The 18,509-nt window shown below is 43.4% G+C and overlaps 1 protein-coding gene across 10 annotated transcripts in view; it reads left to right on the top strand.

Moving 5' to 3' along the window:
* Positions 1–17,202, top strand: part of cep170bb (centrosomal protein 170Bb) — a 26,310-nt gene extending 9,108 nt beyond the window's left edge. For 5 of the 10 annotated variants that reach the window (XM_051408973.1, XM_051408977.1, XM_051408972.1 and 2 more), the window contains 13 exons: positions 1–89; positions 398–1,503; positions 2,260–2,436; positions 2,611–2,728; positions 3,736–5,466; positions 8,369–8,612; positions 8,734–8,890; positions 9,479–9,520; positions 10,995–11,132; positions 11,959–12,047; positions 12,743–12,836; positions 12,914–12,965; positions 13,109–17,202. The exon at positions 1–89 is cut by the window's left edge. In XM_051408973.1, coding sequence (XP_051264933.1) covers positions 1–89; positions 398–1,503; positions 2,260–2,436; positions 2,611–2,728; positions 3,736–5,466; positions 8,369–8,612; positions 8,734–8,890; positions 9,479–9,520; positions 10,995–11,132; positions 11,959–12,047; positions 12,743–12,836; positions 12,914–12,965; positions 13,109–13,305 — 4,234 coding nt within the window. In that variant the 3' untranslated portion in view covers positions 13,306–17,202. Of the gene's footprint in view, positions 90–397; positions 1,504–2,259; positions 2,437–2,610; positions 2,729–3,735; positions 5,467–8,368; positions 8,613–8,733; positions 8,891–9,478; positions 9,521–10,994; positions 11,196–11,958; positions 12,048–12,742; positions 12,837–12,913; positions 12,966–13,108 lie in introns of those variants that run through there. The other 5 variants (XM_051408980.1, XM_051408974.1, XM_051408979.1 and 2 more) reach the window with 5 other exon arrangements.
* Positions 17,203–18,509: the final 1,307 nt, after the last annotated feature.

The raw sequence follows: 18,509 nt of genomic DNA, 5'->3' as shown, positions 1-18,509 counted from the left end.
TGATGTCAGCATGATGAGAAGACGTCCAACATGTGAAGATGTTTACAGCACCAAGAGTGACCTCGCCATGAACATCAAGACCCTCAAAGGTCAGAAACATTATAGGAGAATACCACTGTTACCTTTTTGTGTGGAGTTTGCATGTTCTCCTCGTGTCTGCATGGGTTTCCTCTTGGTGCTTCATTTTCCCACACCATTAAAACATGTATGTTAGGTAAATTCTGCAGTCAGTACCCTTGACCAAAGCACTGGCTCAGGTCTGGAGTTGGTTCCCGTGAGTTACACAGTGGTGGCCCACTGCTCCTAGTACTTAGGATGTGTCAAATAAAGAGAAATCAACTCCAAGGTTCATATTGAGTAACATAGAGAGATTTGATGTTTTTATTCTTGTTGTCAGGTCATCATCATGAGGATGGAACCCAGAGCGATTCTGAGGACCCAGTTCTCAAAGGAAGGAGGAGTAAATCCCACCACTCTGTCCAGTCTCAGCACTCGATCCAATCAGAGCAGTCTGAGGCCTCACAGCAGACCGTTCAGTCAGCTCAGTCTGTCCACTGCCAGCCGCCTGCTCCAACAGAGACACTCCACCAGCCACTGCAGCACTCTCCACCCAGACCGGCCCCAGCCTCACCTGGAGCCCCAGAGCGGCCCCTGTCCCAGAGTCCTCCTCAAGCTCATTCCCCCACCACAGAAACCCCCAAGCAGGCCCCCCCTGAGCACCTCACCCAGCAGGCCTTTATCATTGAGTTCTTCGATGACAACCCGCGCAAAAAACGCTCGCAGTCCTTCACGCACAACCCTGCCCACGCTGACTCATACTCTGCCCTGAAGGCCAAGCTGGAGCGGCGGAAAGGTGGCGAGAGGCCTGCATCTGTGCATGGCCACATCCCTCCCACCCAGCAGGTGACGGTTCCTCTGAAAGGTCAGGGCCACGGCGGCCCCCAGAGGTCGAGCTCTCTTAAGAGGGAGAAGACGGAGGGGGAGGTGGCCTCCTCTGGTTCCTCCTCTCGCTCTTCCTCAGGTATTATCATCAGACCCTTCGGCAGTGTCGGAAAGAAGTCCAAGCTTGCCCAGGAGTTTGCCGCTGAATTCCTGAAGGATTCTGGTCAACAGGATTCATCCCCCACCAGTGACAAGTCATCCCTGCCCCCAATGTCTGCACCGCCGGTGATGGTGTCGCCTCCTCAAGCCAGAATTCCCTCCCCCCAGGAACCTCCAGCACCTTCCTCAGTCTCCTACCCCACTTCCCCCTTGCAGCCTCCAGCAATGTCAAAGTTGTCAATCCCCACCAATCCTGCTGGCCAGACTGCATCTCCGGTCCACTCCTCTGGGCCTCCCTTGTCCCCCATGCTGCCCCAGGGCATCCGTGCAGCAGACCCCAAATGCTCCCAGAGGATGATGAGGAACGAGGAAGACGACAGCCTGAGCGATGCTGGGACCTACACCATTGAGACAGAGTCCCAGGACAAAGAGGTGGAGGAGGCTCGTAACATGATCGACCAGGTGAACTCACAGTGTCTATAAAGTTAGACCCAGTGTGACGCAGCATTGATGGTTCAAACTGCTCATGTAAACAAATCCCTTTACAGTTCAGACCACTTGGGGGCCAATAACACAGAGATACACCGCTAGAAACGTCTCATCTGCAGAACCGTTATTTCCATTGTCAGAGTTTACTCATCTAGAGCTCGACGTCTACCTCAATACATTTTTTCTGTTCATTTTTATCTGACCGTCCGGTTGCGGATGCTGCCTTGCTCCACAGGCACTTTTTAACAACGCTCTTTGCCTTTGTTTTTGAAGTGGCTGCACCTGGAGTGATGCATCTCTGTGTGATTGGCCCATGAGAGTGCAACAACTCCCTGAAAAACTACTGTGGTTAGTGGAACCGTTACCAAAATAAACTACTCGAGAATCACTGCACATGGTGAAATAACTGGGGGAGGTTGCTCTGCACTGAGAGACAGAAAAGACATGGTTTATTTACTAAAGTTGAAGCCATTGTTGTTGTGGGTGTGGCCCTCAGCTAGTTAACAAAAGTCTACAAATTAACAAAAGTCTACAATAGAATTGCCAATATAAACAAAAAGTAGGGGATCCTTGCCTTTCAATGTCAGCGTTATACATATCTGAAAATTGGAATTATTTTCATGTTTAAATAGGCAGCTCTAGGGATGCATGAAACCTCTTGTCCTTCTTGCTCCTTCTTGTTGCCATGATCCTGCGCCCCCTCCTCATGCATGCCCTGTGCTCTGACAGGTGTTTGGTGTCCTCGACTCTCCAGAGTACAGTGGTGTGAACACAGGAGTGTATAGACCTGTAATAAATGATGGCAAGGATGAGCAAGCTAACCTTCCTAGCGATGGTAGCACTATGGACCCGTTGCATGGCTTTATCCCAGCTGCTATCAGCGGCCCCCCAACAGGCCCCATACAGGTAAAAAACACTGAACCTGTGTGGCATGTTTTAATCCCAGTGCATGCAGACTAGTGCTGTTACTCCCTCAGTTTTTCCTGTTACATACTTTACTCTGTCAAGCCTTGTTGGGCTCCTTGGTCCCACATTTCTGTTGTCTGCTAATGTTGTTCATCATGTTGTTTTGTTGTCTAGGTTCCACCTGCTCATGCAGCAGGTCTGGAGGGACCAAAATGGGTTTCCCGTTGGGCCAGTCTGGCAGACAGCTATGCTGAACCTGGTTCCACTGCACCTCAAGGGGAATGTCTGGAAGGTGCCGATAAACTTATAAACAATCTGTGCAGTTTTTCAGAGAATGATATAAACTTACAGAGCTGGGTATCAAACGCACACACTGTCTGACCCCATTTCCACCTTGCATTAACCCAGTGATTCCCAACAAGGGGTATTTGTATGGTGCCCCAGGGGTTAGCGAGGATGGTACATGGAGAGATTGTAGAGTGATTAAAAAAATTTAATGAATTAATTAATGATTTAAAAACCTAACCCTATACATATTCCCATGCCAGTTAAGCCAATTTGAATTAAATTGAATTGAATTGAATGGAATCTAAATGGAACTGAAAACTAGTTAGCAAGCAGGTAAAAATGTGGTTGTAGTACAAATGCATACTTGACCAAACTGAAATAAACACTGACAGTTCCAATGTATGAAAATATATGCATCCATTATTATATCCACTTTAGTATGATTAGTGATTTATGTTTGAGTTATAGAAATTCATTCAAATAAAAAATTTGGACCATAAATGGTGTTGTTGATAAGTTAATTGAACTGTGCTGTGGCTGTCATCTAAAGCCCAGTTCAGACCAAAGAACAACGAGTTCACACCAATATAACTAGATGAGACAGTGTATAATCTCCTTACCAACCAATAACTCTTTGTACTTTCATTCTTACTGCCGGCTTTTCTAACCCATTTCAGTTTGACACTTTGCAACAGACTTGACCAGCTGACTTTGCTACAACCTGATTGGCTGTTGAGATAGGTGACATGCCTTACGTTTTAAAACCAGCCCCTGGTGATTTGACAAGCTGAATCGGGCTTAAAAAAACAGGTTGACAACCACTGTACTGCACCTAAATTAATGAGTTGTTCCTGATACAGATCACATAACGAGAGTAACATCCAATTTGTGTTCAAAGCAGTGAGGAAGTACTGAAAGGGACTTTTAAAAAAAATTGAATAAATTCTGATATTGACTCACATGGTCAGTGTTATGTCATGTGAAAACTGAGAATTTTAATCGTTTTTGTAGATCTACGCTTCATGAGCCGGTCGATGGGGAATTACAGCTATGATAACTCTGAGTCAGAGTCCAGCCACAGCTCCAGGACAAGAAGGCTTCTGCCCCAGGTGCCTCCAGAAAAGCTGGATAGCATTCCCCCGAGTATCCTGATTCGCCATGAACCTTACCAGGGTCAGGAATCTCTGGAGAGAGTCTCTGGTCCTCCCCGCCCACAGGACTCCACCCAGTGCCTGTCCGTTCAGGATGATGTGGACCCAGACAGTCTGAGTGACGCTAGCCGCTCAGATGACGGACCAGTTCTGGAGAAAACAAAGACGAATCAGGCCAGGACTGTATCTGTGTCTCCTGGGGGCGCTGGTCCTCAGTTCAAGGGTCCAGAGAAAGTGTCTCCCTCCACCAAATCCACCTCCTTCTACATTGGTTCTGAAGACAGTCCAGGAAAACCTGACCAGGCCCGGAGCCCAGTACAGTCTGAGAGGACACACGACCCCCCAGCAAAAACTCCCCCTACCACCGTCCTGATCCGACACCTGAGTGGACACGAACCCAGGAGGACAGGTGTCAAACCCAATAGCTCTGCTCCAAACCTCCAAATGCAGGACAAGGATTCTGTCCCCACTAAAGACAGCTGCATGTCATCCATCGTCCGGCAGGAGAGCTTCACCAAAGACCGGCCCAGCGACACCGTCCAGATGAAGAAGCTTCCCCACATCTCCAGCCACCCATCCCTCAGAGATATGGAGCAGAGGAGGGAGAACATCCAGGACACGCAGTCCTTCATTCAGGAGGCAGAGGGGACTCTGTCCTCTCTGGACACCAAGTTCCCATCATCTGGCTCCTGTCGTAGTTCAAAGAAAGGAGGCTCCTCCACGCACATGGATGACTCCCTTTCTGGTGAGTCGGATGTGGACACAGCAAGCACCGTAAGCCAGGTGAGTAGCAAAAACACTCCGGTCAGCTCTTCTTCTAAAAAGCGTCCTGCCATCAGCAGCCTTCAAAAGGAGAAGTCCTCTTCCAGCCCATCTATCCAAGAGAAGGGACGGCAACTCACCGCCCGTGAACGGCTTTCTGAGAAACGCCGCAACCAGGTGACAACAGATGCCTCCAGCAAGGCAGAGGCAGCAAAGCGCTTCCAGATGCGCCGCAGTGCGGGCAATCGTGGGTCTCTGGATCTGTCCGAGGGACAGCAGGGTTCTGGTCCACACTGGACCGAAACAACATCATCTGACCATGAAATTTCCCGTCCGTCCAGCCGTAACAAGAAAGTCATCGCCCCTCTTCAGAAAGAAGATAATGGAAAGACGGCCAAGACGGCAACTCAGCAGGTCCTGACGCGTTCCAATAGCCTGTCAGCGCCACGGCCAACCCGGGCGTCCATGCTTCGCCGTGCACGCCTGGGCGAGGCCTCAGATAATGAAGGTGCTGAGACTGATCGGGGTTCCCAGAACTCAGACCATATCCCTGCACCGTCCAAAGTGTCTGCCGAGGCGAAGAAGCTGTCCAGGCTTGACATCTTAGCGATGCCCAGGAAGAGAACCGGCTCCTTCACAGCTCCCAGCGACAATGAGACATCCTCCATGGGCCGGCCGGGTTACTCTAATCGGAACTCTGAGTCTGTTGTCACCACTAGGAAGACTTCTGTTGGCGATGCCCGGCAGGCAGCTACCAAAGGGGGTGGAGCTCTGGGGAAGCAACCACTGACCCGTACCCGGTCCAGCGGAGCCAAGTACCCCAGCACTGGTGAGTCCTGGCTAGAATTGTGTTTTCAAATGTAGACATAGAGTACCTTTTCACCTGCTTCTCTTCTGCAATATGTGGTTACCGGACTGTGTTAGTGTCTGGGTATCGGCCCTTAACCTCCTCATCATCTATCCAATGTAATCTTTGATTATCAGGGATGAAGAATTGAGGTCTCTGCTGTCGCCTAGTCGGGTTTCATAGGTGGTAAAATTATTTGCCAGCTTGATGCAAATGGTGATCAAATGGTATCACCAGAAGGTTTGTTGAATCTCGTGCTTCTGTTCATCAAGGCTGCCTACCATTTGATATCAGCACCTATACCAAAACGATACCCTGCACCCATTGTTTCTGTGTAAGCCTGCATCCCGACAGTGAGCAATATTTATCATATCGTTGCTGCTGTACCTGCACTTCTACTTCTGTCTGCAAAAGTGCAAAATCCAAATCACAGAAGCAGCAGTTCTTTGATAAAGGTCAAATGTGACAAATGGCATTATAATGAAGTTCTGCAGAGATTCCCTGACTTACAACTTCTCTAGATGGGGTACAAACAAATGTCACATCATCATGATTTTAATATTTTTTTCAGTGAAAATGAAAAATTATCATCCCACTAATCATTACCATATGTCAATATCTGTAAAAATAATGATAAATAAATTTGTTTTAGCCCTCTACGGACATCAGATGACTCATGTGATGCTGCGGACTTGTTTCATTTACTTCACACAATATAAACATTTGTATTTCTACCAAAAAAAAATTTCATTAAATAAAAGATGCCAAAGTTGATACTGTTGATACGAGACAAGAACTTTCTCAAAAAACATAATAAAATTAAAAAATGAAAAAAATATATTTTGTAAATCTGATCAAAAAGTCAATAAGAATCAGTCTTATCAGACAGATACTTTCCAGTCAGTCTCAGTACCCAGCTGTGTTGTAATTCCCTCCCCCTGATGAACACCCACAACAAACACATCGTTATTTAATTACTACATCAGGCTTTGATTTAGTATTCTGCTGATGCGTTATTCTTCTGCTGCCCTTTTACTATCATTGTGGATCACGTCTGATTTCTGTCCCTGGTGATTTGCTGTGTTCGAGCCGCTGGACTCTGCTGCTGTTACCATGGAAACACAGCTTCACAGTCTCTCCATCACTCTCTCTCATGTTGGGTCCAGGTTTGGGTGTCTCTGTATCCTGAAACTGTAACTGAGGGGAAATGCCAAAGCAATATTAGGATATTGTGGGAAAGAATTGTCTGTCGCTGCTCTAATCAATCATCAGCTTCAGCAGCTGTCGCCATGGAGATGCTTTAATCCAGAGCTGTGACATCAGAGTTGCATCACATTCACAATAAAATTACGTTTTACTTAGCTGCTGAATTCATCCAAAATCCACAGTTTCACTGATTCACTTCTGTCTGAATGTGTCCAAAAAGCTCCACAAAGATCAACGGCCACATGGCAAGTTTTAAGCTCTGATTGGATGTTTGCTGTAGCAATGCTCTCTGGGACTCATAGTTGACTTCTCTCCAAAAATTGTTTTGGATACAGTCTTCATAATAATAATAATTAAAGCTGCAAGCAGTGATGATCGGGCCCTCGCACTTGGTGCACGTTGGGGTGTGCTACCTTCGGGTCATGCACCAGTATATCATGACAACACGGAGCTATTCGCTATGACAGCGAACATTGGCACTTAGATGTGTTTAGGAAAGGGCTCTTAACAAACTTGTGAAGTTTGGGTCCAAATGGAGAATCTGTAATGCAGTCAGGTTTAGCAGTAGGGTTAGGGTTTCCATTGTCATGTCAAGGCTAATTTTTGAAGGCATGCCATGGACCCTGAAATTGCCGCAAATGGCGCCAGAAATTTTTGTTTAGGATGTGGCTCTAAGAGGCTTTTTTGTACATCTTTACATAATACAGGTTCCAACCGATTTTCATATATGCCAGTTAAACAGGATGCCAGGGTTAGTTTTTTGAAAGTTTGTAGGGGGCGCCATCGAGCCATTTTGACACACCCACGTGCAACACCCAGATGAAATGTAAAATGCTACCATATAGGACTTGTGTGCCAAGTTTCATGACTCGTTGAGCCTGTTTAGCCCCCGCAAAATGCGATCAAATGTTAAAATGACAAGGTGATATTCGCTGCGTCTCTATGGCAACACGGTTCAATAAAAATTCATAGGATTCATAAGATGTCATAAATTATATTTGTGGTTACCACAAGGTAGCGCTACCACTTTTACTGAATATTATCACATAGATGAGTTCAGGGCAAGACTCTTATCAGACACGTGCATTATGGTGCAGATTGGACAAAGTACACTGAAGGTGTGACAACTTCCTGTTTCATGGTGAAATGTCAAATCTTGGCACCACGCCAGAGACACACCCTTCGGCAAAAACTCACAACAAGCACAACTTTTAATCGTGATGGTGTTTACATCATACTGACCAAATTTGAAGTTGATCCCATCAATTCCTTTCATGAGTTTCATGAGTTTTCGGATATGATAAGGCCTACAAAAAGGCAATTCATTGCAGATAAAAATAATAATAATAATAATAATACTTCCTTGAAATACAATTTTATTGTTTCTCTTGTATTGTAGTTTATTGTAATGAACTAAAAAGATGACATCACATAAATGGTGGTAATAAAGTTTCTTTGAGGTACAATGTTTGTTTAATGAAGATGTTTTCAGCCCAGTGTTTTTTGTACTGGTGATTCAACCAGGGTCGATTCATGTGCATCACAGCGCTGAAATTATCCAACAGATACTAACAGGGTAACAGATCTACAGAACTGATACTGCAGGAGGTATTGATGCCTCATATTTTCCATAGTTTTCTTAATCTTCTTCAATAAAATGAAATTCAAATATTTTCAGGTTCCCGTCGCAGACAGAAGGGCTCAGACTTCTCTTCATCCTCTGAGGAAGAATACGAGATGAATGCCGGGACTCTCAAAGCCAAACGTTCCTCCCATCCCTCCACGTCCGCCCAGACGCCACGCGGCCACCGGACAGCCGCCACCAGATCCAAGTCTGTCTCCCTAGAGACGGAGGAGGATGAGGACCAGAACGAGGTTGACCCCTACCAGAACTGGTCCACGCACAGCGCTGAGATTGCAAAGTAAAAAAGCCTTGCAGTATCCAGACTTACCTTTAATTCAAAGAGTAACCAGACTCACATCTGTCTGTTTCGTAGTGACTGGTCTTTCTTTCACAGTGGCTCCAAACCTTTTTCCCCACAGGCTCAGTCAGGACCTGGCCAAAGATCTGGCTATCCTGGCAAAGGAAATTCACGATGTTGCCGGGGACGGAGACTCGCCAAGCTCTGGCATGGCCACCACCATCTCACCCAGCTCGCTGCCCAACACGCCGGCCTCCACCATCTCTGCCAGGGAGGAGGTGGGCAATGCTGCGGACCATCAAACACCCCCCACGCCATCATACCACAGCTTCTAAAACTGGGAACACATAAGTTTTATAACCGTGGTTAGAACCAGGATTTGACCGATATGATGGTTGACAGTGGACACTAGAAAAGTACCAGTGAAATTGCACAATTCTTATTACCCAATTTGATACCACTGTAAAAAATAGGGTTGTCCCCGATATTAATATTGATTATCTGCTGATACCGAGTCCTGATCCAATACTTTAATACAGGTGAATAGGTCTGCTTTGCATTTAGAAACAAACATGTTTACTTTTTCAGTTGGCATCTGGAGAAATCTGTGTGATCCTGCAGTTTGAGCTGAGTCCCCAATCTAAATAGAGGCAACAGTAGTTGACTCTTATTTGAAAATTCTTCCAGTGTCTTCTCAGTTTAAATATTTTATAAAACAGTAGTTTTCTTTATCATCTCTATCAGTTATGACAGCCAGAGTTTGGTAACATCAGAAATGTGCCAGGAGTTCCAGGTTGCAGGTCGATTGACAGCAGCTTCATCACGCTTTGGATTCTCATGATTCATTTCTCTGTTCTGCTGCACAGGGGCCATCTTATCCATACTTCTGTGGGGTTCGACCATCTCAGGTGTCTAACTCTGACTCATCACTCCTCCTGGTTCCCCTCCTCCACCATCCTGCACCTCCCATCACTGATCCTAACACTCCCCTCTCACCAGTGTTGGATTGTTCTGAAGCACATTCGATTTTTTTGATTTTGAGATTTGTCTGATTGAGTGGTCCGGTATGAAAGGTTATTAACAGCAGAATTACTGAGTTAGCACAACAAACACAAGCTGGAATCAGTGTGCAGGGTCAAGGTTTTGAATGCTGTTCCAAACAAGTTAACCAGTTTAAGACCCCAACCTGACCTAGCTCTACCTGATCCAAGCCTAACTTACTGTATCTAAGACAACTCTACCCTGCTTGACCCAACTAGGTTATTTTATTCCTGGCCCACCACCTCGTCTGTACCCGACCCATATCTGCCCTGATCTACTCTACCCAGAATATCCTACTTTAGCTGAACCAACTCAGCTTGTTATACCCACCCAAACTCTGATACTGTACCTGACCTAGCTTTACCCACCCAAATTCTACCCTACTTTACCTGAGCCGACCCTGCTGTACACTACTCAAACTAAATATATCCTACTATACCCAACCCAGCCTCTACTCTACCCCACTGTGCTCAACATAGTTCTATTCTGAAATACCCCACCCAACCATACTTTATTCCACTGTTCCTCAATGGCAGTACGCATCCCCCTAGGGTTACTTTGGAGTACTGCAAGGGGTACATGAGATTGTAATAAATAACGTAAATGCACGTTCAATAAACCACATTTTATATGTAATATTCCCATTTTCAGTGCAATCGTTAACTGTCAACTGCCATAGAACCTCACAGAAGAAGAAAAAAGCATCATGCTCTTACAGTTACAAGGTTGTTGTTCAATAAATCAGACAGTGATGATGCAGTGCTGTATTTAAGCTCTTTATACAGGAATTATTTTCTACCAAAAAGGTTTTGCTTTACAAATCCCTACTTAAAGTTGGTCAGAATGCTATAGTAGTTTAATGGATCGGGTTTTGCTCACCAGCCAGTGATAAAGGAGTATTTTAAATGTCCTTGGTACAACAGTTTCTTTTATCAGAACTTCAGACTCTGTCCCTGCTCACTATCGGATCTTTATTTTCATTCATGCTCCTGCTTAGATTTTATTTGTGCTTGCTCAGAAGTTTTGCCATAAATAACTTTTCATTTCCCTGCACCTTTTATGAACTGGTTTTACTGGTTTTGGGACAGTTCATGGAGCTGTAGCTGGTGACCAGTTGGATCCTCCTGCACTCCTGTGTCTCCCCGTTGTTGTTAACACGCTGTATCCCAGCAGTACTAAAATTCACTGCATACACCGTTGCCCTCCACCATCGCAGCTGCATGTTGACTTGATGCATGCGTACACGGAGCACCGCCATCACCGGCCGGCTGCTCGTTGGTTTGATGACAAATATTCAGTGGTTGGATCACCGGAGCCCGGCTCCCTCTACTCTCTTTCCAGCTGGTCCAACATATCCCTGAGGCCAGTTTAAACTACCAGAAGGTTCCTCCAGGTTCTGCTGCAGTCTCGGACCTGGACGCAAACATGAATGAGCCGGAGCCCGGTTCTAAGCAACGCCGTCCGTGGAACCGCGAAGAGGTCACTGTCTAATCCCGCTGAGGCTACGTTCACACAGCAGCTCAGTGTGTCCCAGATCTGAAGGTTTAATGTGACACAAGATGGTTTTAGTCAGTTTGAACAGTTTTACTGTCTTGATCTGGACGATGTGGATGGAGAATGAAGTATTGAATCTACAAATATACATAACCACATTAGACCCAAAACTGCCCTAAATGACTTAATGGTTTAAAAGATTGACTTAATTGGAAGCATTTGATATTTAATTATATGAAACAAAACTTATTTGTGTCTGATCAGTGTTTTTCTCATTGTGTCTCAATAGTACAAATATTTATTATTTATTTTAACTTATTTTCCAGGTAACTTCGTAACTTGGTGGGCTAATGTGGAAAGCAGGAATGTTCCCAGCTAGCTAGCGTCTTACCTATTATTAGATAGTATTTTACCAAATATCTCTGCAAGTATTCACTACGTCACCAAGTGTCTAGCACTACCTGTTTTGTAGAGATATGCCGGTGAATGGCAGGGCACTTCCTGGTGTGACTGAACACTAAAAGTCTAGCCTGCTGCTAAAGGGAGCAAGAATGGGATCAGTAAAGTTCTTGGAAATCTGACAAGTAGTTGTTGAAATGACAAATAAGGGAGGATAAAGGACATATGGAAACAGCCTGCAGTGTGAACGTATCCTAAACAAACTAAACATGACTGCAACTGCTGCAGTTAGTTTTGGTGTGCTGGGAAATCAGGATGTAAACATCTGTTCATGTCAGTGTTGATGTCACGTTCCTGGTCCCTGCTCAGAGTTCATCTGGTTAATTTTTTGACTCTGAATGAACTCTTTCAGGTGATTCTGGACAACCTGATGCTGAATCCAGTGTCTCAGCTGTCTCAGGCCATCCGGGAGAACACAGAGCAGCTGGCGGAAAAGATGAAGTAAGGAAGCTCTTGATGACACTCTCCCTGTAATAAATGTAGTTACTGCGTTTACATAGACTGCACCTCTGTGCAGTCCCTGCACGAAGTTACATTCCCAACAGTTAACACAGATTCAACCAATCCCTGTGAAATCTTTGCAACTTTCACAAATCAATCAAAAAAATCATCTATTTTTGCAATTTTCACTTTCTCTCACAATTTCATTGCAAAAAAATGAAACATTGATGCATGCCTCACAGTTCTTTATAAAAAGGAATTTTAGGCTGCAACAATCCCAGAAACAGCCCACGAAATCCTGGAGGGACTGTCTGTGTTTTAGAGATCTTTAGACAGAACTGAATCTGAAAACTGGAGACTACCTAGATCCTGTCTGGAGAATAGCAGGGCTTTATAGATGGTTAAGGGGAGCCCAGATATGTGCATGTGGAACATATTCACAATTTGCTGGGTTTAGCATTTGATATGAAAAACAAAGCTGAGACTGCAAATTGCATCTTGTACAATAAAGTGCTAAAACTTCAGAATAAGGTCCGGTTTTGTGGGGGGGTGAGTGTTTGGAGGTTTGTGGAGGGAACATTTATTGGATAGATATATCAGAAGTTCTTATTGTGTCAGTACAGTTTCTTGAATCCATCTGCTGTGCTTTAATTTTGCGTGGGTACTAACCCTGCAGTGTGTTTGTCCATTCTCAGGGTTCTGTTCCAGAACAAGGCAGGTGTCTGGGAGGAGATTGAGGCAAAGATCAATGCTGAGAATGAAGTCCCCATCCTGAAAACCTCCAATAAGGTTCTTCTGCAAGCTATTTAATAATTATAAATAACTCTGATGTGAGCACAGCTGGAACTATGTGTTTCATCTTGCAGGAAATTACCTCCATTTTGAAAGAGCTGAGAAGAGTCCAGAGACAGCTTGAAGGTACGAGCAGACTCAGCTTTTATATCTGACATTATTTAATCAGGACAGATTTTCACAGAAAAATAATACAATCTAAGACTTAATCTGAACTGGATTTAGTTTGATCTGGTGTGATCATTAATGTCCTTTTCTTATTGCTGTAGTTATAAACACTATCGTGGAGCCCGGTGGGAGTCTCCAGACTACTGCTGTCGCGACATCGTCTCACAGTCAGACTAGAACGTCATCAAAGGAGAAGAAATCCGCTGCCAAACCCCGTGGCGCCCCTGCGACCTCCAACGCCAATGAAAGCACCAAAAGACCACCTCGTGGACCCGATGGGGCCCACTACATGGCCTGAACAGGCCACCGTAGCACCTCTGGATAGTAACTGTGCATCCACACCGCCTGCAGCCATATTGCCCCACCTCTGTCCAATGATCGGTCCGACCCTGATGATTACTGGCTGTAGCACCCAGAGAGGCATCTTCTTTTATTCTAGATGAGCTTGTCGGGAGCTGTAGCTCAACAGAGATCAGCTTTTACTGTGTAGCTGGCCACTTGAATCGAGCAAGAACCCCATTATGAACACATGTTTTTCAGAGAGATCAGCAGGCATTTGTAAAGACGAACTTCTAGTCTGACTTTAACTCGTGAGTGCTCATCCATCATGTCATGTTTGGGAGTACATCTATTTCAAAGTCTTTATTTTGATTGTGAATGTCTCAATGGTTCAAATGGTGGAGTCTGTCTGGAGAGTCAGAGAAATTAAGTATATGTTTGTCTTTATTCTAAGGAGAAAATTTGTTAATTCTTTGGTCCTCAGTGTCCCACAATTCATTGTGTGCCAGTGTCCCAATTCCATACTTCATACCAATATACAGTATGTACCCTAATGTCATAGAATAGGGTTTGGTATTACTGTTTGGTATTGGCAGTAAATCATCAGCAGCGGTCGTGCAGTGTGTAGTAAAGAAGTGCAAGGTTGGCAGCAGGAACTGGCTGAACTTTGTGGTGAATCTTCTGTAAAAGGAAGGAGGCACAAAAGTACTTTTATACTTCACAACCTTCAAAAGTTGAGAGAATTGGCCCCTAAAAGGGGGCACAGAGACCGGGACCGGGAGTAACATTCAGTTGGTTGTTGTCTACCATTTGATTTCGACAGCCACTGAGTTTTCTCACTGTAGAAAGCTGCCGGTGATGTGGATGCACTCAAACTGTCCAAAACAAATGTCTCATTTGTATCCAGTGATTCATAAGAACAAATGCATTTTGAGTGAAACAATATAACTATGTAGAACTGCTTCTACATCGCACAAGCTGAACAAAATTTAGTCAAAGCTACAAAAAGCAGCAGCTGCTCGCGCCACAGTAGTACTGTACGTGGACGATGTTCAAACGTATATTGATACATTTGTGCTTTGATAATCTATTGTTGTGTTGCATTTGAACAGATGATAGATTGTGTCTTTTCTGTCTGTATTTATGAGGAGAGAGTTGTAGCTATTTTCCCATCAGAGGGTCCTCTGCTACTTCAGTGTCATGGACAGGAAACACTCGTAAAAGTAAAAAGATGTAATGTTATATTTTATTGAATGTTCTGTTGCCATCTCGCTGTGATTGTGCGATAACTGTGAAACTGCTTCAGGTTTGCTGTAGTTGAATGTTGTGAGTGCTGAATGTCAGAGAGAACAAATCAGCTTAACTAAAATGCGACCTCCTACAGGTCCTTAAACACATCACCTTCCTGAGTCACAGTGAATGAAACCCAAGAAACACGACATGTTGTGTTGCACTTGTGAGAACTGTTTCTTCCCCGTCAAGACCGACACACAAAGCACACAGCTTTGGTTTTATTTTCAGAAGTTTTAGAGGCAGAAACGTAAGTGATGACATCAGTTAATGCCATTAGATCATTTCGAAACTAATTCCACTTTCTGGGCAAACGGAGACGCTTTCTTCATTTATGAGATAAAGATTTCTTAGGATCCTATGAGATGTCATAATTATCATGAGAAATGCGCTGTTGCGTTTTCTACTCACGAGTTGTAAAAATCCAACAATCGATCAAACAACCGTCCACTGTACAGAGACGCAATGATAACCCTAACCCAACTACAACAAGCTCATATATTCAAACATTATCACTGTAGTTGACCTTCTGTCAGTATGTTTACTTCCTAAAACCTGACTTATATCAACAGGGGAAGAAGCCACTACCACTTTATTATCTAAATTTGAGAAAACAACTTACTATCTTTATCCAGAGCTTTCAGCTGCATCTCACAGATTTCACAGTGACCGTCTTTCATCAGACAGCATCTCCCCATACCTGAACACACCTGAACCATCTCCATGACAACGAGGCAATGAGTATGAGTGTGAGATGTGGTTGCAAGTTCTGGAAAAATCATATCATAAATGGACAGATTATTTAGTTCCAGTCAGTAATGAACTTCCTCGCTCGTTAGCTACTGTTTAGACCTTCTTGTAAAGACCTTCATCCTCCTTAATAAACAGGCTTTTAAATACATAATTACATTCCCACCACAAGTTAGAAAAGTGCTTTATAAAAAAAGTATTTACAGTTTTACCTTGTGGGAACGACCTGCTCAGCAAAGGGTGGGAAATAAAGTGTGTGTGTGTGTGTGTTTTAACTTCCTTTGAGAGCGCTGTACAGATGTAAGTAAGAGTGTTAGCTATCTTTATTCATTGTCACATTTCAGATGAATGTCAGTTACAGGTCCAGGATGTGGTTAGCTTAGCACAAAGACTGGATGCAGGGGGAAATTGATAGCCTACCTCATCAAGAGAAGAAATCTCGAAAAGTCTGTCTGATTAACCAGTCAGTCCATCCAGGAAGTTGCGATCGCACCGATAAACACACATTTAACCAATCCCTGTGAATGCTGCGGGACCTTGCAATTTTGTCTGATCACCACAACTTTTCTGCAGATTTGTCCAGTTATAGCAGTCAGTTGTGCAAAACATTGATCCATACATAACATATGTTGAGGACGCAATGTTTTCTAAAAGTAGAGTGGACTGTGTTTTTACTGCGGTTGCTATTTCTCTGGAGTTTGAGAATGTTAGCTAGCAGGTAGTTCAGTTGTTGTACTGAAAAGCAACATAACTTTAACTTGTGCCTCCAGGCTTTAGGTTAGCTTATCTCTCTGCCTTTGAAGCTAACTCTTGCTTAGCAGCTTAATTGTTGGTCAGATATAAAAAAATGTCAATTATTTAATATAAACAAATAAATATAAATGTCAAACTGTCTGTAGAAAACCAGCAACATTAGACGTTCAAGTGAAACAAGAATTAATTGCATTCATGTATAGAAAATCACAATAGTTCACTTCCTGCGCCTAGAGGTTGTTGGTCAACAAATAGCTCAAATGTTAACTGCTGAACGCCATGTCTATGTTTACATTTCTGTTTTTCTACTCCTGTTCAATAACCAACATACAAACTGTAAATCGGACAGATATGAAGCTTCTGGAAGGTGGAATTTTTCACTTTCGAAGGAGCTAGGCTAGCAGTTCCCCCTGCTTCTAGCCTTTGTGCTAAGCTAAGCTAAACACATCCTGGACACCCAGAGACCAAACTGAACATGTGACTCTGGAGAAGACAAGATGATTTCACCAAACTGTTGCTGTAAAGTGTTTGGCTGGAGAGACAGGATATTTTAGTCTTTTATTTTGTAAAGTGCATGTTTCCTGTAGCTTGAGGCAGGTGAGAGTTTGAGGCTAGTTCACCAAATGTGCACTTTTTCATTTGACAAACACCTCATGAGAACAGCTTTTTTGTGCTACGCAGCCATTGAGAATGTATCGATTGGTCACCTGCCCACAACACAGACCTGATTGGCCGTTGCTGTGATGATGTAACTGCTGCTGCTACAGGTGATTGGTCATTTGGGCTACTTGCATTTTGTGTTTTTCTTTCGTTACAGTGCATGCAACTGTGAAGCAGACGAGCTGTAGAAACATGCTGAATAGACGAAGCAAACCAAACTGTTCATATTTCTGCTGTATGTTTCCTGTTTGAAACCTTTTTTATGCATTGATCATACGAAGGTCTGCAGCCGATCAATCTGCAGCCGATCAATCTGCAGTCCGCTGTGTTTCTAATGGAGTATAACCTTCCTGATTTATTCATTAAGTTCCAATGATCTTCAGATATCTGGACTCTCATGTGTTCACCGTCAGCAGGATTTCTTTGTATCACCATGTCATTTGTAATAAACTGATTTCATGCACTCTGATGTTAATATCTCTTTCTACACTGTAAGAAACGATACACCATATCTACTCAATAAAAATGAGGCAACAGATTACAAGCAATAGTATTAATTAAATTTCACAATGTTTGGTATTGAGTAAATATTAATTAAATGAGACCCTTAATAGTTATCCATTTAATATGAGTAGATTTGAATAGAAAAACAGTACAAAATTATAACCTAAACAAAAATATTGAGTTGATTTGAAAAAGATAAACTCCCTAATGTGTAAATAGTACTAATAAAAATGTTCTACATATCAATGATATATAATTGAGTAATAATCATCTACATTAATCTGCACATTGATTTGAATTTAGTCAATGCAATGAATTAAATCTAAATATTCTTCTTTCTTATGAATAACTAGTCTATGGCCCAGAAAGTACAGAACTTAACAAATACTCAAATAAGAATTTTATTAACAATTCACTTTTGTGCTTTCGACACATTGTAGCACATCAGTGTACACTGCAACCACAGTCTCATTTCAAGCCAGAAGTTTGCTCTTGCATTTCAAACCAGACATTTGGAAAGGACAGAATGCTGACTTCAAACTATTTTGTAAAAACAAAAATAAATGCCATATTACAGAATGGTGATTTGTCCATAAACATGTATTTCCATGCTTTCTCACCTCACTTAGCCACTAAATTGGATCAATAATGATCTTAAAGAAAAATCCTCCAGAAGTGCATGTACCAAAACAAAAGAAGAAAAGTTTAATTTGTACGGAGTAAAAAACATTTCATACTTTGAACTAACCACAATTGAAATGTCATGACATTCGGGTGACAAATCAGTGCTAACTTACAAACGTAGCACTTTCAAATGTGCAATTCTCAAGCTCTGTAGAAGCTGGACATTGTGTAGCACAAAAGTTTGCACTGCAACTACAGTCTCATTTCAAGCCAGAAGTTTGCTCTTGAGGGACTGGACTTTGTTTGACAGCTTTGAATCTTCCAGTTCCAAAAAAAGTTTTTGGAATACCTCAAAAGGTGTACTTCAGCTGTCTGGGATAATCGAGATTCAGCGCGTAGGTCAAGCCAAGGAGGACAGAGCAAGCCCTTGCAACATCTCCAAGTCCTGTGATGACTTCCACGCCCTCTATGACGATTCCAATGTTCTTTGGGCTGTTGCTTGTAGAAGCTCCAGGCTTTGGGGTCACAGTAATGGCCATTATGAGCTGTTCAAGTTCCTCCAAGTTCTCAGTGACAAATGTGTGCGAGGGGCCCTTAATGTTTTAAAGGGGCATGGACAATTATAACCGAGACAAGGTACCG

Source organism: Dicentrarchus labrax, unplaced genomic scaffold, assembly GCF_905237075.1.
Source record: "Dicentrarchus labrax unplaced genomic scaffold, dlabrax2021, whole genome shotgun sequence".
Classification (NCBI taxonomy): domain Eukaryota; kingdom Metazoa; phylum Chordata; class Actinopteri; family Moronidae; genus Dicentrarchus; species Dicentrarchus labrax.
The sequence above is the reverse complement of the archived record's forward strand: the minus strand, read 5'-3'. Positions and strand labels throughout refer to the sequence as shown.